Genomic DNA, 26,431 nt, shown 5'->3' with positions numbered 1-26,431 from the left:
ATAAAATCTTTCACTTTCCTTTTTTCAGCAGATGCACTTAGGTTTTCAAAAGCAGTGGAGATGCACTTAGGTTTTCAAAAGCAGATGTTTTTATCATAGCCATGTGGTTAGGAATTTCTGACAAAAGTGCAGTGTCTGATTCAGATGAACGGATTGCTGAAAAAATTGGTGTTAAAATCTGTAGGGAGTTCTGCAACTGAACCCAAAACACGTCCTCATCAAGCACAGTATTCCTTATATTTCTGGGAATGTTAAGATCCTCAGTTATTACTGTTGCTTGAAGAGCTTCTTTGTTTTTTAGTAAACTTTCAAAGGAGATCACCACTCAACCCCAACGTGTTTTACTACAGAGCTTCAGTGTCACTATTTTATTCTGTGCATTTTTTTCTTCTTCTTGAAGACTGGTGACAACATGAGTAGCTTTTACATATTTGATAACTTCTTTAGCTCTTCTATAAATCCTTTGAAGGGTGTCCAGTTTCATGAAGTCTCTAAGAAGTAAGCTTAGTCCATGAGATGCACATCCTATTGCAGTAATATGTGGTTACTTGTCCATTATGATTTCCCATGCAGCTTTCAATTTTTTTTGGGAAAAAACCCTGGTTTTTTCCATTTTTTTCCAGGTCTTCCCATCTCTAATCTGACCTAGATGGGCCAAGCTAATCCTGATCTTGTCAGATCTTGGAGGCTAAGCAGGGTTGGCCCTGCTCAGTATTTATACGGGAGACCACCAAGGAATACCAGGGTCACTACACGGAAGCTGGCAATGGCAAAAAGCTTCTTGCCTAGGAAACCCTACAGGGTTGCCATAAGTTGGCTGTGACTTCATGGCACTTTACACACACGCTATTGAATGAAATCCAGTGCTGTGGCTTGTAAAAAGTCATACGTACATGTTTGATTACTGAAAGTTATAACTTATATTACATCATATCCTGCATGCTACTACGATTGTATTAATACTTGTATGAGACATTGCATTGACATTTGATTTGTAGTTCTGCAGACAAAATATTCCTGGTGTGGCTTATGTTAAAAATGACACCCTGTGGGTAGGCTGCATTGTAAGCTGTAGATGGTTTTGCCAGGTGGTTTGTTAAATAAAACAAGCTATTGGATGGGGAAAAAATTGGGTTTTTTTGATAAATTTGTTCCTAAAGTCATGGGAAGACGCTGCAGGCACTAAGTCTTTTTCCTGAATGATTTTCAGACATCTTGTATGAATGGAGGATACATTTACTGTTACAGTGACTAGGTGAAAATGTTTCATCTTATAGCAGTTTTTACTGAGTCAATGAACTATTTTTTTGCATTGTTTGTAGCCAGAAGGGTGCACATACAATAGTTCAATTTACAAAGAAGCTTCTGGATGAAGATATTTCCGTTTTGTCTGGGTCTGAGATGTTGCCAGTCCTCAAAGGTGCTTTCATCTTTGTGTGCCATCAGATGTATAGTACCTGTGAAGGTTTAGAGGTGCTGCTACCTTACTATTTACATGAATCTATAGTAGAGACTTGGAAAAAGGTAATCATATCCTTATGCTTAAATATGTAAATATACAAAAACGTATTTTTATTCCTGATTGGCATTTTTAATCATGAAAATAGTAATGTTTTATATAATGAAGGTGATACCTTAAAACATGCACTAACATTTTTTAACACAAGACTGAATCTTCCTGCATTATGTAAAAGTTATAGATGTCCTTTCTGCTGCCTATCGGGTGGGGAACCTTTTTTCTGCCAAGGGCCATTTGGATATTTATAACATCATTCGTGGGCCATACAAAATTATCAACTTAAAAATTAGCTGACAAAGCCCCAAGCAGGCAGCTGCCCCAAATGACCCCCCCGCGCGTGGGCAAGCAGGCAGCCATCCAACTAGTGGCACACTCGCCCACCTGGTGGCACAGGATGGTCTGCTGCACCAGCTGGGCGTAGCCGTCCAGCCGCATGCCAGAGTTGCTCCTGCTCCACATGGTCGGGGTCGGATTCTACAGCCGGCTCCTGTTACCTCTGCCTGCAGGGATGAAATGAGGACACACTGGCTAAGAACTCCCCCCATGCATTCTGGCCCTATTCCCTTTAACCCCTCCATTGTTGCCCCTTCCGCCCCCAGCCCTCTTGTACTACAGAGGGAATACTTTTCTCCATGGCCTGGGTGGGAAAGGGTTAACACAGTTTCTTGGGCGGTCCTAGCAGCTCCATAGCTAACGACTCTTCTGCAAGGGGGGGGGAAGGTTCCTTCTCTTGGCAAAACAAACTCACATCTGCCTTGAATAGAGGCTATTCCTGTCTGCTGTAGGGGGCCAGTCTTAGATCCTTCTGAGCTAGAGATCTGCCAGGACCCACTAAGGGCCAGACCAAATGATTTTGCGAGCCTTAAATGGCCCCCAGGCCTGATGTTCCCCACCCCTGCTGTATATAGTGGAAGGAACTTTGATTAGCCTTGGGCTCCAGCAGTATGAACAAGTTAATCCTTGCAAACTGTAGAATACTAGCGTGAATTTGCTGATAGAAAATGTAGATATGCCCTCAGTAGACATTGAACTTTGCATGATTTTGTAAGTAGATGTTTAATGAAGATTAATTTTTAATGAAGATTAATAAAATGTCCAGAGGAGCATTTGGATCACACTGTTTAAAATGGTTGTCTGAGTTGCATCAGGACTCACTTTCAGAGAATAGTATTTTTTCCCTTTGCCATGCCTCTGAAAGGGATCTGTTTGATGACATACTTAAATAACAGAAGCATGCTATATTTTTAGTGGTCAGATACTAATGTTTTGGTAGCCTAGATTTTATTCCGTTTTTATTTACTTTCATCTTTTTCAGAATAGTTTACTTTCAGAGAGAATTTCTACTCCTATAGCTGGGACAGTGTGTATTTCATCTGTAAATCAAGAATTGCAGAGCTTGTAAGTACTATTTTACATTCAGGTATGTAAATTCACATACATGGAGTTAGAAGATATTTTAAAATTGAAAAATTTATTTAGTTGAAGTGTCTTGATTATTATTAGTTATGTGGAGTATTTCAAGAACTTATTAATTTTAAAACTGACCTTTTCTTTGAAGCCTCTGACATAACCCCTTATACATCTTCCATACTGAAACTAATCCCAAGTATGTGCTCCTAGAATCAACACATATTCTTTCCCTGTTTATCTGTCTCCTTTAAGATCTGGCATCATACACTGTTCTAGACAAGGACCTGTTTTTGTTCTGTAAAGCACTATGCACTATGCACATGGATGGTGCTGTGTAAATAATGATAATATTGTTACTGGGTTGCTCAAAAGATCCATGCCCTTTCTTTTCAAACACATGGCTAGGGTTTGGCCTTTTGGGTTGGTAACTGGCATAATTCTTCAGAAATAACGATGTGGCATTAAAATAAGTAGGCAGTACAATTTTTGTATGCTGTCACTGCTCTGCCCAAGACATATTGGAACATTAACATGTACATCACAATGTCTAGTGTATATGAATATTAAATAAAACTGGTATTGTCCCTCCCGCAAAGGTATTAAAAATGTTCTCCATAACAGTTTTTGTGTGTGTTTTTATCAGTGTCCACTGACGATTTACAACATGAAGTGAAGGAATATATGAATACTGTCAAGCTACAGAACAGTGGCTACTTTAAAAATACGCTTTGAAGTAATAACAAAAGAAAAAGTAGAGTTGTATGGCAATAGGTTTTTCAAATAGGTACAGAATCTAAAGGAGCTCTTTCATGGCAACAGCAGTTATACTAGGAAAATGGCACCGTTGTTGGCAGTGGGTTAATATTATATTTTTGCTGATATGTCCCTCCTACTGCTTTGCCACCATTATCCCTGGGAGCAGAATTTCAGGGATGGATTGCAGTGGTCTGCACCAGGAAGTAGGAGTATGAGACAATCTTACTCTCTGTACTATGGAGCCAAGGGACAGTTTAATAAACTGTGACCTGTAGACGGTACATTTTGAGTGATTTTATTAAAACATAATGGAGAAGTATATAGTGAGGGAAAAAAGTATTTGATCCCCTGCTGAATTTGCCCGTTTGCCCTCTGACGAAGAAATGACCAGTCCATAATTTTAATGGTAGGTTTATTGTAGCTGTGAGAGACAGAATAACAACAGGAAAACCCCCAGAAACCCAGAAGACAAAAGTCAGAGATTGATGTGCATTATAATGAGTGAAATAAGTATTTGATCCCCTATCAACCAGCCAGGTTAGGGTTAGGGCTAGGGTTCTGCTGTCGACAGAAGCAATCAATCCATCAGATTCCAAACTAGCCACTATGACCAAGACCAAAGAGCTGTCCAAGGATGTCAGGGACAAGATTGTAGACATGCACAAGGCTGGACTGGGCTACAAGACTATTGCCAAGCAGCTTGGTGAGAAGGTGACAACCCTAACCCTAACTGTCAACCTCCCTCGGTCTGGGGCTCCATGCAAGATCTCATCTCGTGGAGTTGCAATGATCATGAGAACGGTGATGAAGCAGCCCAGAACTACATGGGGGAAACTTGTCAATGATCTCAGGGCAGCTGGGACCATAGTCACCATGAAAACAGTTGGTAACACACTACGCCGTGAAGGACTGAGATCTTGCAGAGCCTGCAAGGTCCCCTTGCTCAAGACAGCACATGTACAGTTCCGTCTGCAGTTTGTCTGAATGACCCAGAGGAGAACTGGGTGAAAGTGTTGTGGTCAAATGAGACCAAAATCGAGCTCTTTGGCATCAACTCGACTTGCCATGTTTGGAGGAGGAGGAATGCTGCCTACGACCCCAAGAACACCATCCCCACCGTCAAACATGGAGGGGGACATATTATGCTTTGGGGGTGTTTTTCTGCTAAGGGGACAGGACACCTTCACCGCATTGAAGGGACGATGGACGGGACCATGTATCGTCAAATCTTGGGTGAGCACCTCCTTCCCTCAGCCAGGGCAATGAAAATGGGTCAAGGATGGGTATTCCAGCATGACAATGACCCAAAACACACGGCCAAGGCAACAAAGGAGTGGCTCAAGAAGAAGCACATTAAGGTCCTGGAGTGGCCTAGCCAGTCTCCAGACCTTAATCCCATCGAAAATTTGTGGAGGGAGCTGAAGGTTCGAGTAGCTACACATCAGCCTCGAAATCTTACTGACTTGGAGAGGATCTGCAAAGAGGAGTGGGACAAAAGACCTCCTGAGATGTGTGCAAACCTGGTGGCCACCTACAAGAAACGTCTGATCTGTGTAATTGCCAACAAGGGTTTTGCCACCAAGTATTAAGTCATCTTCTGCAAAGGGATCAAATACTTATTTCACTCATTATAATGCACATCAATCTCTGACTTTTGTCTTCTGGGTTTCCGGGGGTTTTCCTGTTGTTATTCTGTCTCTCACAGCTACAATAAACCTACCATTAAAATTATGGACTGGTCGTTTCTTCGTCAGAGGGCAAATGGGCAAATTCAGCAGGGGATCAAATACTTTTCCCCCTCACTGTATATGTACCTTTCAAATGTCTACACATGTTACTAGACCATGTAACCTTTTACCAGTTTTCATGCCTGCAACATACTAATTGAGTCACTTGTGGCACATTAACAACTAAAAAAAACCCTTTCAATTTACAAGTGGCTAATTTGAAGCCAGCTTCTCATTAGAATGTGCAGATCAGTTTCTTTGACAGTACTGAATGGTAAGTAAGTAAAGTGTGCTTTCAAGTCACAACTGACTCATAGAGACCCCATGAAGTTTTGCCTCATGGGGTTTTCAAGGCAAGAGATGAGCAGAGGTGGTTTTGCCATTGCTTTTCTCTGTATAGCAGCCCCAGTCTTCCTTGGTGGTCTCCCATTCAAGTAATACTTAACTTCCAAGGGCTAGTCTGGGCTACTATATAGAATGGTAACAATTGTTATAATGATAGATCAATATCTCTTCACAATAGTGAGGTAGAAGACTCTTTCTCCAATTTGAACTTTTCTATCTCATCGAATACAGTTAGGTTTTCTCCTAGCTAGTTATCTTGTTGCTGTAATGTTGTCTGCCCTTTATCTGGCTCTAAACTACACTGAATCATTTATTTTTGCTAAGTAGAAGATTTAGACTTTACTGGCTTACCAGAATTAATCATATAGTGTTAGCCGAAATGCTCGGTTATGGATATTTATATGGGGGAATTAGCATTTAATAACCGGCAATGGGCATAACCTGCAGGATCTAACCTGTGTCTACGGGAGTCCAAACCGTGATTCAAAGAATAAAGTGGAGTCAATGGTTTTAGTTTCAAGGATTTATTTATTAATAGTATGTACACAGACACTCAATACATGTACACACCAGGAAATAAAGAGAGTAGTATAGAGAAGCTTGCCAATGTGGCAAGCCCTTTGAAGATGGGTAATACTGCACCTGGTCCTGTAGGGGGGGACATCCAAGGTTCCATGCAGCGGAGAGGAATAAAAAGGGGTGGGGGGCGGTCCTCTGCGTGTTCAGGCATCGCTGCCTACTCTGACAGAGTGATGGCAAGTATGAAAGGGGAAGACCTAAGGTAAGGTATGGATTACAGGAGACCCCAGTTATACCTTTTTCCTGGGGGCGGGTTGATTGGATTACCCCTTCCGTGTGAGACAAAAGGTGACAAAAAAGATTAATGGTCGGCTGCTGGGGTGGGGCAACAGGGCAATTGAAACAAACTATTCCTATTGATTTGTGCAATTCCGGGAGGACCGGGAGTCATCTGCAGGTGGGATTAACGAGCTGGAACAAAGTCACGTATGGGTGGATCCGGGGCGCGTCACTTTGCATAGCCGGGAGAGCATATGAAGGATATGAAGGAGGAGGGAAAAGGACTGCGTGTGTGCCTGGACATCTCTCGCAAAATGACAGCTTGCTGGAGACTGGGTCAGAGAAAATGGATTCCCTAAGGTTCTCCCCGAGAGGCTTCTCTGCCCGTGGTTCCTCGTCAGTTTCACTGGATGGTGCAGGAGCCTTCCCCATTGCGTTTGGGGCTTGGCACACTTCTGGAACAGTGGTGGCACGCATCTGTAGGGGTTGCCATAACCAGTCCAGCAGATTGGCAACCCGTCTGCTTACAATTGTAGTACAGTAATATAGTTGTCTGATTTTTTAAAAAATGTTTAGAATTATATTTACTGTCCATATTTTTATCTTGCTATTTTAATATGCTCATTGTTACTTTCTATGCTGCATTTCCATGATTAAGCACTCAATGGCTCACAGCTAAAGCATCACATATAGTATAATTATGACAAAGTTCACTGTAAAAATCCAAAATTTCAATAAAACCCAGTATCAGTTAAAAGCCAACAAAGCATAAGACCCAAAGGTAAAAGATCTAACCAGTTCTTACTAGGGTACATATCTTCAACACAGTTTAGTGTGGATTTGTAGATCTTGATTGAGAGAGAACCTGGTTAGCATCAATCACATTAATCAGATGGAACATTGAAACTGGTTAAGGCCAACAAGAGAAGGGGAAGGAGGGTGGGGGGGGACAGATCCTGTATTTTCAAGGTTGGATCCTGATTTGTAGATCAAGGTTTGTAAAGAGTCATCATTATAAGGAGCCAGCATTGTTTTAAGGACTTTGCTAACATTCTGTGCTGACTTAGAAGCAAATTCCCTTGAATTTTTAGGACTGACTTCTGGGTAAAAAGGTGCAACATCAGGCTATAAGTATGATAAACATAAATCTAATCAGTGGGCATGATCCATGGACTGAATTCTTGAATGCAGCTAGGGCTTTCCTGCTGCTAATGATAAACTAGTTCATGTGTATGAATCATTGCCTTCCTTAGCAAAATTTGCCTATACCTGACACTTAGATTTTGCATCTCAGTTGTAGTTAGCTATGTGCTTTGCTGAGTTCCCTCCTAGTTCTAGTATCTGTAGGCATTAATCAAGAACTCTGCTGTTATAACCTTTCTTGTATTTGGGAAAGCATATTGTTCTGAAGAATCAGCTTCACTTCCTTTGTGTCAGTATGAAAGTTTGGGATATTTTGTAGCCTCTGTGTTTGAAAAAAGTGTTCCTAGCAGAGTTAACAGCCCATCATGTTAGATCCAGGAAAAGAACTCTAGATCTTCCAGGGAGATGGCTCCAGTGTATAGATATACTGTCAAGAATATACAAGCATGCTGTATTATTTTGACAGGACAGCTGAGAAGGAGCTGTCAGTAAGAGAATAGATCCACTTAATCTTGCTGATGTAAGGTGTAGTAATGACTTGCCCCAGCAGAGTGGACTGGAGAGAACTGGATGGAACCGGTAGTATGATGCAATACCTACAGGTGGCCAGGCAATTAACTAGGCATGAGATATGTATATAAGGAGCACAGCCTCTAGGGTTTAGTGTTGGGCTGGATATACTGACTAAGCCAGGGGCTATGCTAAAATGTATATAGAGCTTTTAGAACTGCACTGTGAATAAACAAGCACTTTTGTAGAAGCAACCGTCTGGTGAAGTTTCTTGGAGCATCTGATTAAATCCGCTGAACTCGCGATATATACAGATGCTTTCCTAAACGAATTAATTGCAGACAGATGGTAGATTGGGTGGTATAGGCAATGCTGAAGTGAAAACATTTTCATAACAAATCATATACTGGTAAAGCACCACGTGTCTTTTGTATTGCAAAACAGCCATTTGTGAAAAAAGTAACAGCTTTCACCAATTATTTTGGTGAATGAAGAAGAGTTTAGTTTACTTGGGAGGGAGTGTTTCACTTTTTTATGGTTATATTTTTCAGTGCTGTATTGGAAGAGACTTTGTTAGATGACTTGCTAAATTTTGCTGCCACACCAAAAGGGCTTTTGCTGCTACAGAACACAGGAGCAATCACTGAGTGTGTGACATTCATGTTTGGCAGATTTTCAAAAAACTTCCAGGTACTACTAAGCATTTTAAAGAATAATTAGAATATAATCGCCTGAAATGTTGGCTCATCCTCCCCCCCCCCCCCCATTTGCTTTGCCTGAACAATCTTAATTGATGGTGCCATAATCCATCTCTGCTGGAGCTATATGATAACATCAGAACACTAGTTAGGATCTAATGATACATTTGATTACAGAATTAATTGTTTGTTGTATATAACAAATTGGGGTGTATATAAAGACTAACAGGTTTATTTTCTTCTGTAAGCTATGTTCCTACTGCAGCAGTCATGTGTTTGTGACCTTTAAACTTAATGTGGGTTATATTTATTTTTGCCAGGTCAGTGGATGTGAAAAGTTTGGCTATGGGGTAATTGTTTCACAAGTGGCAGCGACTGCATCAGGAGCTATAGCTCTACAGAATTCTGGTAATTTTCTCTTCTTGAGTTTGTCTTATTATAAGCAATCAATATTTGAACAAAACTTAGTAACAATTTGATTGTGTCTGTGCTAGATGTCCTCTGCTACTGATCATTGTTTTGTTCTTTCTTTGGTCTCGTGCTAAGCTTTGTGTATGTGTGTGTGTGTGGCATATACCTTTTTTAATAAGGGGGGAAAGAGTAATGAGGTAACTTTCAAAGTTGTTTCTTGTGTGTGTTTGTATGTAATGTCTAAATGCATTTAGTGAGTGACAGAAAATTTAGCTTTTGTCCAGTATACCATGCTGCATATTTTTCACAGACTATGATAGAGTCTTTTTCAATAAATTAAATTATCTTCTTAGGATTTATAAAAGCATTTGTTACTGAGTTATGGGCTATTCTAGAATGTGGAAGAGATGATATTAGAATTACTCATCCCAGATCAACACCAGTAGATCCCATTGAACGAAGCTGTCAGAAGGTAAGAGATGATTCTGTGGAGTTTATGTTTCACGGTTGCGTTACTCCTAGGTTAATTTCTGTGATCCAAGAATGAAAGGAGCTCTCGCAGTAAGAGGGAACAGATTGAGTTGTGATATAGGGAACTATAGGTGAAACTAGAAAAAATCTTAACCTACAGGAACAGCATTTTGTGGAGTGCAATGGTTTGCAGGGAGCAAGGATTTATGAAAGTGCTTGTTACTAAGGAGTGCATGAACAAGGCAGTTCCATGAGTTTCTTTTTTTCGGGGTTCTTAGAATCCAACCCATGATACTTAAATGAAGGAACAGTATTTGATAATTATTTGTTCAAGTAGTGTATAGTTTGCCATTTTAAATTTATGTGTTTGAATGTAGTTGACTGTTAGAAAAACTATAAGGTAATTATATAAGATTGACTCCAATCTGTGATTCACTTCAGATTGTAGTAGGGCTTTTCCCAGGTAAAAATCTTTCCAGGTAAGCCTGATGACTCTTCAAATCAAATGAAAACATGGTGCTGAATTGTGTAGAATTAACAAAAAGATGCAGAATGTTTGAATCAGTTCTAGAAAAGTTATGTGTAATCACATCAGGGTACTTTCAACTTCAGTGAATGTTTCTATCAGTCAGTTTTATTATCTCAGCCAGGGGCCATTACAGCGAATACAATTACTAACATCTAAAATAAAGACAATTACCCAGAATAAAATTGTACCCAAATAAAAGTCATGGTCCAAGTTACTTACAAATAATCACTATTTTAGCAAATAAGACTTTTGGGGGGAGGAAATTAAATGAGCATATTTGGAAAATAAATGGTAAAGTGGCTGCTCGTGCAGTATATCGAAAATTGCCATTGCTTTGTGAAGCATCACATTATTTCCTGCATTTTATTCTAAATCCTTTTTCCATCCTTATGTGATTACAGTCATAACTTTCTTCACTGATTTTTATTGGACTAGGCTATACATCACGCATAGGAGTTTTTTAAAAGTACTTTCTTCAGGATGAAATGAGGGTTCACTTCGGTTATTTATTCTGTGAACAGGCTATGCTGTGAATGGCATTGCTTGTCCTAAAGCAGAGAATGATGGAAGGCAAGAGATGGTGACATGGCTAGATGTGTGGCAGGCTGTGATGTTGTGGCATCCTGACAGCCCTAGGTTACCCAGGTACACTGGAGCAAGTGTACAGGGATGGAACACTGCTGTAAAGCCAGAGACAAAAGGTGTCCCCTGGCATCCATCTTGTGTGCCAAGCTACAGAGCCAACTGGGCAAGTTCAGAGTGGTTTGCCTGTTTCCCCTTGGGAGGACATCTGGTGTAACTTGGGAATAAAAGGACAAAAGACAGACTTCTTCAGCATTTGTTTAGCTCTTTCCTGCAGCAGATAAGGCACACCTCTGTAATCTCATCAGACACAGAACACCAGTCAGATAATTGGGGTGGACACAAATAAAAACTCATCAAGTTGCTAGCCAAGCCCTCTGACTCACTCTGGCCGATACTTTCCCAGACCTTGCTCTGGGAAGTACTTAGCCTAGGCATTGTTTCTGATCTACCTCATCTTCTGCTTCTTTTCTCTCTCCAATTCCTAAATTCATCAAGAGCAAGCAGACCTTTTGTCCACTGGCAATGACAGGCTATTACCAGACATTGCCAGGTGCCGTGAAACCATACCACCAACTTCTCTTTGGGGTATAAATATCTCACCGTTTGCCATGGCAAATTGCTAGCATTTTTCCTTGGGTCAAAAAACATGAGTCCTATACTTGCGCGTACAATCTGCCTTCGCTTTCCTTGCGAGAAGCGCTGGTCATTACTCGCTCCACACAGCTGCCTCTATCTGGACCTCACTCCCCGGATTGGTAAATATACTTTCACATGGGAACCTCTAATCCTTGAGTCTACCCTTTCCTACCTTTATTTCCCTAGCTCTGTATTTGTGTGTTTTCCTGTGAATGTGTATACGAATTTGATCATTTTAAATAAAACCCTTAAAAATTATAAACGTTTCTGTATCAGGAACATTTTCTTTATCGGGAACCTTTTTCACTGATGGGCTCATCCACGTAAAAATAGGTTTAAAGACCCCCACACCAACCTCTCACAAAGCTCTACCAGTCTCCTGGCTAATTTCCCCCAATAAAAGGAGACTTCTCTAATTGGCATAACAGAGACTGCAGTGTGAGTAAACAAGGGCTAAGGTCTACCAGTTGTTATTGGGATCATGCTATAGCTCTAAAAGACCCTACTTGGATGATGGGGCAGTTCTTGCTCTTGAATTGTGAATTGCGCATCTCTGCTTTTCAGATTTAAAAGGAGGAGGGTATTCAACATGACAGGTGCTAAAGGCCGTAGCTTCTGATTTCATTCTCTCTCATTTACCATCTGTCAGTCAATTTGGGTACTGCCTTGCTAGATGCATTATCATCAAATCCCTGCCTTCTGATAGTCAAGCTTGCTAGGTTTTGGTTAATTTCAGTAAATTGAAAGAGGTTGTAGTTAGCCACATTGGTCTAAAACAATAAATTGTAATCTGTTTTCATCCCATATGTTTGTGCTAAATCTCCTTTTGTGCAGTAGGCATGCTACAAATGATTTTTAACACTTGTAATCAGCCTTGGTCTGTTAGAGGTTTGTGACGTTCTTTCTGTTCCATATAACTCAAAAAAGAAAATGGTCTCACTGACTCATGTTGGCCAGTAAGAGCAAGATGCCTTGTGTGTTGCATATGACACATTCTTGAACATCTTATTGTAACTTAGCTTTTTCAACTAAGCGCATATAGACATTGTGGTTGCTGCATATCACCCCGCTTCTTGCCTTAGTTTTTTCTAGCTCTGATCAACTTGTTATCCTACCCAGCTGCTTATGAACTGATAGGCCAGCAAGTGATTCCTAACAAACCAGAATATTCTCTTCGTGAAGTTCCCACAGGTATTATAGTAAGTATCTTTTTTTCCTTCTCATCTGTACAGTGATGATTTTGCAATGAATAATTTGCTCCAAGGTAGTTTGCTTTTTTTCTTCTTAGTCTGTGATACATTTTGAATACATTTTTCAGCATTTTTATTGCAGGCAACATGAGGGCAGTATATGCACACTTTTTTCAGCAATCATAGAAGAAAATTTTAAAATTTAAATAATTTGCCCATACTGCTTTCCTATGTGTTCTTACAAATCTCTTATTTTAAGTATACGCAATAGATATGATTGTAATGAACTTCCGCATGTGTATAAATATTGTATGTTTTTATTATAACCAATACCAAACTACACCCATTTTTTATTTTATTCTTATTGGGGTTCTTTTCTCCTATTGGCCTCCATGTTAGATTCAAGATAAAGTAATAATCAGTGTGTTTTGGTTATGCCATTTCTGGAGATAATATAACGACTGGAAATGTGTCCTTTCTTTCTTGAAGGTTGCTTGCATTTCTAGCATTTGAAATACAGAGTAAATTCAGCTCTTCTGTCCAGCAAAAGTTCTGTTTGCATTCTTAAGATGGGCCCTGTGATCCAACCGATATTTTTTGTAGCTGTTATTTTTTTAAAGACCCCGTGGGTTCCTAAAACCATTGTGCTATGAAACCCTGGCTTGGTCTTTCTGTGGTTTCTTCTTTTGACCAAACTGTCTTTTTAGTGCAGTGTGACCCAGTTGCCATCTGGTTGTGTTTAGGTTAACAACTTGGCACCATTCTTACGATGGGGGCTGTAAGTAGCCTAAATGCCACCTTTCACTACCCAAAGCTGGTGACTTGGATTAAGAGCTTGGTGCCCGAAAGTGACAGTTGGGGATGGGTTTTCTGCACATTTGAAATGGAACCTACTCTTAATCATATTTCATTTGTTTCAGTACTTTGCTTTTTTTTAAAAAGAAAAAAAGCAAACTACTATGATTCTGAATCATTACATGAAAGGTGTGGTACTGGGGGTACAAAAACTGAGATGAAGTGGCCCATTGGCTGTCTCCTAGCCATTGTGGTTTTAGTCATTTCAACAGAAATATTTTTTTTACTTTAACTGTAAAGTGTTTTTGTTTTCTTTCATGTTTGATATACCAGAGAAAGCAAGAGTAACAATCACGACTTGAGTTGGAAAGCAATTGCCATATTTATTTACAAAATAGACAATGAGAATCCTTAAAGTAGAACAATTTGTTTGATGTCTGGGTTATAAGATGTCCTGCTTCCCACGAACCTGGGATATTTGCAAGTCACTTTATCAGTTGCTTGTGTGTCCTCATATTATACATTTCAAAGAAATAGCAGACAGAAAAGATAAGAGGCAAAAGAGTCTCTTCTCCTTGATCTCTCTTGTGACTGTGTGGTGACAAACACATCTTGATGTTTTTGACAATTTCCAGCAAGGTAAATTGCATTGTACTAATGATATATCAAGGCAACATATATAACTAATGCTTTAAGTCTGCAGTTCCAGGGAAATATTATGACTGACATATAGCATGCATCTCTGGTTTGTCACTAGTCCGATCCTATATTCCTTAACTGATTCAAAATTTGGCAGGATAGTTCTGGGTTTTTAAAAAATAAATGTGTGGAACAGTCTTCTATTTTCCTCTTGGTCTGGGTAACAGATAGTCAAAAGAAGAAAAGCTACAGCAGAGGAAACAAAAGAAAGATATATTTACTCTTATTTTACAGTGTATTTGTTTTTCAAAATGACTCCCTCATGACTTTCTTACCAGTACTCCTGTGTTCCTATCAGATTTTTGCATGCAAGCTTATCAGAGGAATTAATTACTAGCCCATTCTTTGTGTTTGCAATATATCTATACCCCTACAGTAAGGAGAAGAAATGACTGCTGTGTGGGCAGAACCAGGAGAATCCAAACTTTTCCATCCACATGGCAGCCACCCCGGTTTTGCTGCAATCTTTCCCAAAACTTCAGAGCAAAGATTGGATAGAAGCTGGAGAAACCCTTGTGGGGGGGGGGGAGGCGTTTGCATGTACCACAATGCTGTGGGGATGCAGGAAAAAAAGCCACTTCCCAGCAGCATGGAACTCGGGTCAAATAAACCATGCGGAAACACCCTCTGTCTTGCTATAAGAATAAAGTAGTGTGTGTATGAGTTTTTTTAAAAAAGAGCCCTGTGGCACTGAGTTGTAAACTGCAGTACTGCAGTCAAAGCTCTGCTCACGACCTGAGTTCGATCTCAATGAAAGTCGGTTTCAGGTAGCTGGCTCAAGGTTGACTCAGCCTTCCATCCCTTCGAGGTCTGTAAAATGAGTACCCAGCTTGCTGGGGGTAAAGTGTGGATGCCTGGGGAAGGCACTTGCAAACCACCCTGTAAACATAGTCTGCCTAGTAAACGTTGTGATGTGACGTCACCCTATGGGTCAGTAATGACCCAGTGCTTTCACTACCTTTACATTTTTTAGGTGTAAAAATAAGATAAAGGAGCTTCTATTTACCCCTGTTTCATTTCACCAAATTTAAAATATATGTATATATGTGCTGTCATGCTGCAACTGACTGTCTTAATGGCTATCCCAGCAAGGGGCTTTCAATGCAAGTGAGAAGCAGAGGAGGCTTGCCATTGCCTTCCTCTGCAGAGTATTCTTTGTAGTCCTCCGTCCAAGTGCTGACCCAGCTTAGCTTCCAAGATCTGATGAAATGGGGCTATATGGTACTGTCACAACCCACCCTGGGTTTGTGTGTCCTCACATGCATGTTGCGTGTTTGCCTGCATGTAAAAGCATGTTTCTCTTTGTGCCATCACCCCAAGGTATAAAACCCAGTCTATCACATAACAGTGCCTTGGGGAGCCCTAGTGAGGCTGCCTCTGAGCAAGTACAAAAGGTAGAGCTTTCCCATTACTTCAGTCATCTCTCCCCTGCCCCATGCATGCATGTTCTTAGCATGTAAGAGCGGTCTCGGTGTGTGGGTAGGATTTGAAGCACAGCCTGCTTTCTTAAACAGGAAAGAAACTTTATTACTAGAGATTAAATAGAGCACATACATGGAAAATAGCTGTCATGCCTATTGGATACAGATCTAAGGAACAGGATACAAAACCATGAGTCTAGCGATGTTACAATACAAGATAGTTATGTTAGATGGAGCAAACAGATCCCAGACTCCCCTACCGCCCCCTTTTCAGAGGAGTTTGGGTCTCGCCATAGATCACAGCATCCAGGCAAAGTATTTGAACAAAGAACAAAGGAAGATCCCACCTTTTAAACCTTTCTGCCTGCTTTGGTAAACACCTCTTTCCAATCCAGATACCCCAAAGTCTTCCAATTAAGTTAACTTGTACATAGCCCACTTCTCCCTACCCCTGATCAGGTTTTTATGTCTAGCATTCATATCCTGTGTTTCACATGTAGGCCAAATGGACTTTCGGTAACAGAAACCCAATTCCTGTTTCTCCTGACCCTCCCCGGTACATTTTATTGTGCGCCCTCTGGGAGAAATAAACAGTTTTCATAGTTCAGGGTCTACATATGTAACATGTACTATTCCTCATCCCCAGGTTTAAAATATTGAAGGAAAAATTTGTACAATTTTGTTAGCAGTATTAATTTTTAAATAAAACAATAATTATACATTATTGTATAAGCAAAAAAAATAAATGTTAAACATAGATCTGGATTGTTTTAATGATGCCTTAGACCACATCAGAACATTGGTCCATCTAGCCCAGGGTTGTATGCTCTGACTAATGATGCCTCTGCAGGGCCACTGGCAGGCATTTCCAAGACCTTTTGCATGCACTCTGCATTGAACCAACATCCCAGATGAATTTGATTATCAATTGTATTAAATGCCACTGGAAAGCTTAGAAGAATTCATTGTGTTTATATCTGGGTGGTTTTCCCATCCACCTCTAGATTTAGATCAGTAATGAGGATTACTAAAACAATTTCTCTCTTTCCCTCTTGTAGAGTTAGGATATATCACACACATGTTAGAACAGAAAATGTCTGAATTAGTCATATAGACCTTCACTGTTTGCATGTCTGCCTAGCAAATTGTGAGAGACTAAAAGGAAAAAAAAGAAAGAAGAGAGTCCCACGAGATATGTCTTTTGACTCAGTGAACTGCACAAAGATTGTGACTTTCAAACGTTTAACATGGTTCTTGCAGGGAGTGACTCCTATGTCATGTCAAATGCATTTGCTTCTAAAATGGAATATGAAAAATGTAAAAATTTGGTGGTAGGATAAACTCCAAGGATATCAGTTCTTGATCTGATTCTGTCCATTCACCACCACCCCCATAAGGTGTGTTTGTGTGTGTGGGGGTGTTGCTCTATGCTGCTATCCAGCCTGTAGCTTGGCACAGCTGCAGCATTTGCAAACAGAGTTGATTTTGAGCCATTTTGTGATGTCAAAGTATTGGGATGTAAGTCCAACTGTAAAGTGTTTTAGTACGTTGCAGATCCCTAGTCTCCTGCGTTACTGAAGCAACATAAATCCTCTTGTTTCAGGAAATAAGCAGACTCCCAATTAAGAAGAGAATAGCTTTATTGAGAATTGATTCACTGTATTGTTTTCCCTCACTTAAATGCTCACATAAAAATAAATGTACTGGGTATTAAATACACAAAAGTAGCTGATGATTTATTTTTATGAAGTTTGTATGCATCGAACAAATTGCTTTGGATCAGAGTAGCTGACTGTTAAATGGGAAAAAACCTTGGGGGGGGGTTGCTTTTTTTTAACACAAGAACCATTTACTATATTATTTCTTGTCAGTTTCATAACTATTTGCAAGGAAATTTAATAACCAAATCCATATCTTTAATGTGCTTTCTCTTTCTGGTTAGGTGTGTCATAAACATTAAAACACCACCTTAACTGTTTTATAGATGACTAAACCATGTATTTGGTGTGGTAGTATGAATGAGGATATTGAAATAAGCTGTGATATAGAAATTCGGTTAAAATTTTTTTTTTAAGTTTACACATATATATTGTATTTTAAATTATGAAGATCGCTGTATGGTTTTTATTTTTTATTTTGCTGTTGTTTATTTTATTGAATAAATAATTAAAAAAACACCACCTTAAGGAAGGTTGTTGAGTAATGATGCTGTATATCTCTCCAAATATTGTTTATTTCTGTCACACTTTTGATGTTGGCTTCTAAGGGTTCTCTCATTGTTCTTATGACTTCTTTCTCTGTTCTGACTTGGGCTTTCATTCTGATGGGGGGCGTTTAATAGCTTTAACTGGTGGTTCTTAACATGTTTTTAACTGATGATTTTATGACTGTTGCTATAAAATAAAAAAAATTATATTGGTTGTCGTCACTTGGCTTTTAAATTGTAAAATTTATAATAAAAGGCTTTGAATATGTTCATATAAAATTAGTATATAAATAGAGTGAATATTCACATTGCTGGTAACAAATTAGTGAAATACAGGAAAATGATAAATATTTACTTATTTTTCTAGGATATCGTCGACAGACTTATTATTGTGGATACAGATGCTAAAGTTCATTCATTATTCAATTATGAGCAGTCACATATGTTTGGACTGAGGTAAGATTCTGTTAAGGTATAATATTCTGTTTTATCTGATACCTACTGTTCATCAGTACACATCAGATGAAAGTTATTACAACATAATAAAGGGCAATCCTCCTGTTCAACCACAAAATGTTCTTCAGTCTTACCCTAGGCATCTCTGTTTGTAGCCAAACTCACTTTAGTTTTAAAGACATAACTCTCAACATAACATGTTTTTTCTACCCTTCCCTAATTTCTATTACAAGGTATTTATAGGTGGCAGTATTATTTGGTAAGGGTGCAGTCCTGAACATATACAGCTGACAGTTGATCCATCTAGCTTAGTGTTGTGTTCTTGCATTGGCCATCCAGGTTTTCAGGCAAACAGAGATCTCTTCCAAAACCTGATGCCTGAAATTCATTAACTGGACGTGCCAAGTATAAAACTTCAAAGAAGAGTAAGTAGCGGCAAAATGAAATGTTGGAGAGTCTCTTCTGTAACTCTTGATCAGGATTGAGCCAGAAGGTGCAAATGTCATTACTCAGGTTCTAGGCAGCAGTGTATGCTCCTGAAAATACATACCATTTCCCAAAGAAAATAGTCCATCATGTTCCAAAGCAAATATGCTTAAGTAGTTGACATTAGCCTCTGTGCATGTCCTTTTAAAAGGGAAAAATGTTGCCATTTTTATTAACACAAATTAAACTAAAGAAAACAGTCTAGGACATGTTTTTCAGTTGAAAGTGTAATGGTGTTACTGTCTGTAACTAGCTGGGTAGACAGCTTATGGAAAAGCTCTAGCCACATAACTATGGTTCATCTTCGGTTTCGTGCAGCCCCAAATTTGGGACTGCACCTGCATGCAGGCCTACCACCGGACAGACTTTTAGCTTCTAGCCACCAGGAGGCGCTCTCCTCTAGAGCCAAATACGTCTTTCCTGCCCAAACGTCCCGTGCTCTGGGGAGGTGCCTCCCCTTTCCCTTAGTTCCTTTTTTGCCGCTGCCATGATCAGACGTGTTTTCAGGAGCTTCGTTCGTTTGTGTGAGTGTGTGGGTAGTTTATCTTGCACAACCTCAGCTACTCTATTCTTTCGCCATGCCAAAGCCCCTCTTTAAGAAGTGCACTGGCTGCAAGACTAAGATGCCCCAGTCGGACAAGCACGATAGCTGTGTCCTATGTTTGGGGGAGGTCCACAACATCTCAGCCTGTAAAGTATGCCAGAAGTTCACTAAGAAGGCCAGAGATGATAGAGAGGCCCATCTAAAGTCGATCTTTGGAAGAGGGCTCTGTCCGCTTCGATGCCCCAGGAATCGACGATGGGTGCTGCTCTGACCCCGGTTTCCTCTGCGGCACCAGCAGCGGCACCAGCTCAGGGCCCTAATTCATTGGACCGTGGCACAGCCCAATCCGTACCCCTATCTAAGGGAACACCACAGGGCTCGACAGGCTCTAAGATCCACAAGCGCCAGGTGGAATCTAGAACTCATTCCGAGAGCACGCCCTCCAAGAAGCTCAAGCAGAACCTTGACCCTTCCGTTCCGACATCGGTTCTACTGGTCGGTTCCGTGAGGCCTCAGAGCCTGACCAGAACTCCCTCCATGGGATCGGGCCCCCCTCCCTTTTCGGAGGAGGAGCTGGAGTCGCACCTTGCCAATTTCAACCCGAGCCCGTTCAAGACGCAGGATCTCCCTCCCTGGCAACAACCCCCGGAGTTCCCTTAGTCTTATCTGGCACCAGAACAGCTACAGGGCTGGATCGACTTCTTCCAGGCTTGCCAGCTCGTCCCAACGGGCAGATGCGCCCCACTTCAGCCCCAGCTGTCTACTTCGAACCCGCCCTTCGAAGCACCTGGGCTTGGGAAGGTGTCCTCCATCAGGACATAGGGCGCTTGCACCTGCCAGTGTGGCGCATCAGGCCACAGATTTAGGTTTGTCAGAGGAGGTCAAGAAAGTCATCCTACAGGCTAGGAAGCCCTCGACCAGATATTCTTACAGAAACAAGTGGGATAGGTTTATGAGATGGCTAGAACCCAGGTGGTTGTCCCCCTTCTCCTGTCCTCTCTCAGTGGTCTTGGACTACCTCCTTCAGTTGGCCCAGGAGGGCGTAGCAGTGACATCGCTCAAGGTCAAATTGGCTGCTATTTCATCATTTCATGACCCCTTAGAGGGCTCGACCCTATTTTCCAATCTGGTAACTAAGCATTTTCTCAAGGGCTGAATAATGTGAACCCCTCCCGAAACCCAGGTTAGTCCCACAGTGGTCCCTGTCACTGGTTTTGTCCCAACTATTGGGCAACCCATTTGAGCCTTTCTCTAGTTGTGAGTTGCAGTCGCATTCCCAGAAGGTCGCATTCCTAGTGGCTGTCACTTCCACCAGGAGGGTGAGCAAGTTGGCAACCCTCAGAACTGATTCCCCATATCTGAAGTTTTTCAAGGAGAAGGTGGTTTTGCACCCTTGTTTGAGGTTCCTACCTAAGGTAGTGTCTAGTTTTCACTTGGCACAGGATGTCACATTGCCTGTGTTCTTCCCCGAGCCTACTTCGGAAGCAGAGAGGGCACTACACTCATTAGATGTTAAGAGGGCCCTACTTTACTACATTGATAGAACAAAACCCTTTAGAAGGGATAAGAGATTGTTTGTTACGGGGGCCCCAAGAAGGGTAAGGCCGCATCTCCCCAAACAATCGCAAGGTGGGTGGTGTTGGCAATTAGGTCTGCTTATAAGTCAGCAGGTAGACCTTGCCCTCTAGAGGTGAAAGCCCATTTGATGCGCGCCAGAGGAGCTTCAGCTGCGTTCCACAGGAGGGTCCCATTGTTGGAGATATGTTGAGCAGTGACATGGTCCAGCGGAGACACCTTCATCCATCATTATGCATTGGACCTGCAGTTGCGAAGGGAGTCAGAGGTTGGCCGTGCAGAACTGCAGTCATTGTTCCAGTAGAGTTGCCACCCACCTCCTACAAGGTAACTGCTCGCTATAATCCCAATTGTGGGGCTGCATGAAACCGAAGATGAAGAATCAGTTGCACTTACCTGTAACTGTTGTTCGTCAAGGTCTTCGTGCAGACACACATTCCCTCCCTCCTATCCTGCTTGGCTCCTAGCCGGTAATCAGGTTGGGACGGCGGTGGTCAGGAACTGAGGGAAAGGGGAGGCACCTCCCCAGAACACGGGATGTTTGGGTGGGAAAGATGTCTCCGGCTCTGGAGGAGAGCACCTCCTGGTGGCTAGAAGCTAAAAGTCTGTCCGGTGGTAGGCCTGCGCACAGGCGCAGTCCCAAATGTGTGTCTGCATGAGAACCTCGATGAACAACAGTTACAGGTAAGTGCAACTGATTAATTTATAAATTGAGTGCTGTAAAAAAACCAAAATGATGAAAAAGAAGAAGAGTTGGTTTTTATATGCCAACTTTCACTACCACTTAAGGAAGAATCAAACCAGCTTCCACCTTCCTTTCCCTTCCCCACAACAGACACCCTGTGAGGTAGGTGTGGCTGAGAGCTCGAAAAGAGCTGTGACTAGCCCAAGGTCACCCAGCTGGCTTCATGTATAGAAGTGGGGAAACCGACCTGGTTCACCAGATTAGAGTCCACCACTCCAAACCACCGCTCTTAACTACTATGCCATGCTGGCTCTCAAGACTGCAATCTTATGTATGGATGCAAGGAAGTGAATGTCATGAAATGTATTCAGAATTGCTTCTGAATAAGACATACATACACATGGCTGGTTTTAAAAATTAAGTGCCTATGATTTGGGTCAATTTGGGGTTAATCTTCAAAAAAATCCAGTTTGATCCATTTTGTCATATCTGCTTAATTTTTCTAAACCAGTCATGTGCATGTCTTATTTCTAAACAAATCCTAATATATTTCATGACAAGCTCCTTTGCACCCATGCAGAACACTGGTTTTCTATCCCTCAATTTATGAATCTATAGCCATGGGCTGTGAGCTTTTTGATAAAACGTCTACCCAATTTTTTTAATAAACCATAACAATTGTGAACAATACTGACAAATCTGTGTTTAATTTTAGCTTGTGCCTTAGGTGCTGCAAGGCTTTCTCTTAGTGCACAGGGGATTTAAATTGAATTCTCTACTTTGAAAACAGATTATCTGGATTAAAATTATTCTATTCCAGTAGTCTTAGTACCTAATATAGTTATCATAATTTCCCGTTAAGCATTTTGATATTTATAGTTTTGAACTCAACACAACTATTGTGTGAGGTAGGTTAGGCTGAAAGTATGTGACTGGTCCAAAATTACCCAGGGAGCTTCCACAGCAAGATGGGGATTTGAACCTGTGTCACAGACCCTACTCTGAAGCTCTAACTGCTTCACCACACTGGCCTTCATAGGGTGGCTGCCGTTGAAGAGTAGCAAGCAGCCAGGCCTAGTTGAGTCATGCAAGTCAGCTGGTATCAAGTAACCCAGAGATTGCTGCCAGGCCTACACTTGACAAACTCTAGGTGGGACCTGGAGATCCCCTGGAATTACAACTGAACTCCAGACAAAGAGATCTGTGCCCCTGGAGAACATGGTTGCCTTGGAGGATAGACTGCTGTTGAATAGTAGCAAGCAGTCCTGCAAGTCGAGTGGTATCAGCTCACCCAGTGGTTGCTGCCATGCTTAGGTTTGCCAACTTCCCGGTGGGACGTGGAGATATCTCAGTCTTCTAGACACAAAGATTTGTCCCCCTGGAGAACATGGCTGCTTTGGAGGGTGGGCTCTATGGCCTGATATCTGGCTGAGGCCCCTCCCCTCCCCAAACACTGCTCTCCTCAGACTACATTCCAAAATCTCCAGGAATTCCCCAACCTGGAGCTGGCAACCCTAGTCAGGCCTGGCCCCAATGAGTCCTCCCTCAAAGGCCAAAATAGGCCTGGAATGGTCCCTGCCCCCCCCTTCTACTGAGAGAATTAAGCCTGGAGTGCTGTGGTTGCCTAGCAACAGCCACTGTGGAAATCTTGCTTAAAGCTTATAGGTGTTCCTTTTATCATTTGGGGTTTTTTTTGTTAAAAAAACAAAAACCGCAATGAATTTTTTTTTAGATTTCAGATGTTTCTGCGCCCTTTTCAGGTTTGTAGAAAGATCTATCTTGCCTGTTCACAGCTCCAGTCACTGGATTTAAGTATCCAAAGATCTGGCTGACTTTGCTATTAGAATGTAAAATTAATAATTGATATAAAATACACAGTATAGAAGGCCAACATATTCTTGGAAGCAGGTAGTGGCCAGTGGATGTGAGTAAAAAAGGGCAATTTAAGACTTCTACTGCCAGAATATGTTATAAAATATAACAATTGGCCATCTCTAACATTACGCAGATGATAAGCTTCTGTAATGTGTTCATTTCGTGCCATTTTTGCAAAGTAATTAAATATGAATAATTTGATTGGAAATGTGGTTGGGTTAATGGGTTAAAATGTTTGGTTCCAATGATTGTTTTGTTTTCTCTAAATGTACATGCATAAAAGGGTATTTCTAGATGGAAAAAAAAATACTTTGATATCACTAATGTCTGAATGTACCTTAATGCTGTTTTTCCAAAATGATTATTCATAAGTGATTTATTGTAAGCTTTTCAGACTAAAATTGTTTTAGAATGATGTGATCATAAGTAATAAAAATACGAGGCTCTCTTTTGTTCTATAAATCTTTGTGAACATATTAAATTTCTCACTATTGATATTATTAATTTTTCTATGTTTTTCCTTGAAATATAATGACAAATGAGCTCTTGTCTAAATTGTGGAGAGTAATTTTATGAATAAAACATAAATGCTCACTAATAAGCTGTTAGGACTAAAAATAATTATTACAGTCTTGAATGCAATAGATTTATCAGAGTACATGTCAAAAGTAAAATAGGGTCTATACTTCCATATTATGTTAAATTGCTCCTACAGCACCCCCCCCCCCCCAAGAAGTAACTAGGTAAAATTCCTCAGATGCCATCATGTAGCTAACTAATATCAGCAAAATGATATGTGGAGGTGACAGCCATTTTCTTGCATAGGAAGTGGTGGTGGTGGAAAATATTGTCAAGTCACAGCTGATTTATGGCGATCCTGTAGGGTTTTCAAGGCAAGAGACACTCAGAGGTGGTTTGCCGTTGCCTGCCTTTGCGAGGGCTGAGAGAGTTCTGAAAGAACTGTGACTGGCCCAAGGTCACCCAGCAGGCTTCATGTGGAGGAGTGGGAATCAAACCCGGTTCTCCAGATTAGAGTCCAATGCTCTTAACCACTACGCCACACTGACTGTCTAGGCATAAGAAGTAGTAGAGGATTATTTTATTAATACCTATTTGTAAAGGACAGAGGTCACAGTGAATTACCTTTCAAATGCTCCTATTCAGAGGTTCTCAGTACCCTTTGTCCTTGCGTTTGCAGTAAATGTTCTGGATTATTGACCAGTTTCTTCTGTAATGGTGAGAGAGTTCTACTGTTCTGATTGCTCTTTGTATTATCTCAAAAGGATTTGGTCCAATGTAAGACATTTTGGCTAATAGTTAGAACTGATGCGGCCTGGCATGTGCTGCCAGTGGGTCACGGCTCATAACTGAACAACAGTTCAGGGCTCATAACTGAACAACTCCCTTAAGAAGTTATTGGGGGAGGGGGAAATTGCACCTAGTCAATTATTGACTGATAATTGCAAGTGGGGCTTCCTTCCTTGTGCTCTTCTATGAGAGTTCTCAGAAGGAACAGGGAAATGGCAGCTTGTGGGTACTCTAGGGCTGTGGGGGGAAAAAAATCTGGTAAATTTCGGGTTTATTGGGCCGGATTTTTTTGGTAAACCCAAAATAAACCCATACCAGTAAATATGGGAATTCAGCTTATTTCCGGGTTTACTGGAAGAATTTGGGCCCATGTATGGGGTTTTTTTAAGCTCTTGGGGGACATTTTTGGAGGTAGAGCCCCCAAATTCACACCGTAGCTTGAAGGGACTCTCGTTGCATGACCCCCAAAGTTTGGTGAAGATTGGGTAAGGGGGTCTGATTTTATTGAGTCTGGAAGTGGTCGCTCCCTCTCCATAGAGAAATATTGCAAACTCTGCAATTATTCGGGCTGTGTAACCGTGGTCTTGGAATTTTCTTTCCTGACGTTTCGCCAGCAACTGTGGCAGGCATCTTCAGAGTAGTAACACTGAAGGACAGTGTCTCTCAGTGTCAAGGGTGTAGGAAGAGTAATATATAGTCAGAAAGGGGTTGGGTTTGAGCTGAGTATTGTCCTGCAAAAGTATTGTCCTGTAAGTATCAAGATAATGTGCTAATGAGGGTATGGTATGTTAATATGGAACCATTGTATCCTGAAGTGATCTGTTAATGTGTGTAATCCAAAACTAATCTGTATGGCTATTGTTGAATGTTGTCTTTGTCTGGAGGTTTTTCAGGGCAGGAAGCCAAGCCTTATTCATTCTTAAACTCTCCTCTTTTCTGTTAAAGTTGTGCTGATGTTTATGAATTTCAATGGCTTCTCTGTGCAATCTGACAAAATAGTTGGTAGAATTGTCCAGTCTTTCAGTGTCTTGGAATAAGACTCTGTGTCCTGTTTGTGTCAGTCCATGTTCAGCCACTGCTGATTTCTCAGGTTGGCCAAGTCTGCAGTATCTTTCATGTACTTTTATCCTTGTTTGTATGCTGCGTTTTGTGGTCCCGATGTAAACTTCTCCACAGCTGCAAGGAGAAGTTTACATCGGGACCACAAAACGCAGCATACAAACAAGGATAAAAGAACATGAAAGATACTGCAGACTGGGCCAACCTGAGAAATCAGCAGTGGCTGAACATGGACTGACACAAACAGGACACAGGGTCTTATTCCAAGACACTGAAAGACTGGACAATTCTACCAACTATTTTGTCAGATTGCACAGAGAAGCCATTGAAATTCATAAACATCAGCACAACTTTAACAGAAAAGAGGAGAGTTTAAGAATGAATAAGGCTTGGCTTCCTGCCCTGAAAAACCTCCAGACAAAGACAACATTCAACAATAGCCATACAGATTAGTTTTGGATTACACACATTAACAGATCACTTCACAATGGTTCCATATTAACATACCATACCCTCATTAGCACATTATCTTGATACTTACAGGACAATACTTTTGCAGGACAATACTCAGCTCAAACCCAACCCCTTTCTGAC

At 41.1% G+C, this 26,431-nt stretch overlaps 1 protein-coding gene across 1 annotated transcript in view; it reads left to right on the top strand.

Moving 5' to 3' along the window:
- Window positions 1-26,431, top strand: part of TBC1D32 (TBC1 domain family member 32) — a 95,258-nt gene that overhangs the window by 25,268 nt on the left and 43,559 nt on the right. Inside the window, exons 16-22 of the mRNA XM_056856625.1 lie at window positions 1,323-1,524; window positions 2,835-2,917; window positions 8,760-8,898; window positions 9,227-9,314; window positions 9,671-9,789; window positions 12,621-12,737; window positions 18,217-18,305. Coding sequence (XP_056712603.1) covers window positions 1,323-1,524; window positions 2,835-2,917; window positions 8,760-8,898; window positions 9,227-9,314; window positions 9,671-9,789; window positions 12,621-12,737; window positions 18,217-18,305 — 837 coding nt within the window. The remainder of the gene's footprint in view (window positions 1-1,322; window positions 1,525-2,834; window positions 2,918-8,759; window positions 8,899-9,226; window positions 9,315-9,670; window positions 9,790-12,620; window positions 12,738-18,216; window positions 18,306-26,431) is intronic.

The sequence above is a fragment of the Euleptes europaea genome, chromosome 10 (assembly GCF_029931775.1).
Source record: "Euleptes europaea isolate rEulEur1 chromosome 10, rEulEur1.hap1, whole genome shotgun sequence".
Classification (NCBI taxonomy): Eukaryota; Metazoa; Chordata; class Lepidosauria; order Squamata; family Sphaerodactylidae; genus Euleptes; species Euleptes europaea.
This window is presented reverse-complemented; position numbering and strand designations above follow the sequence as displayed.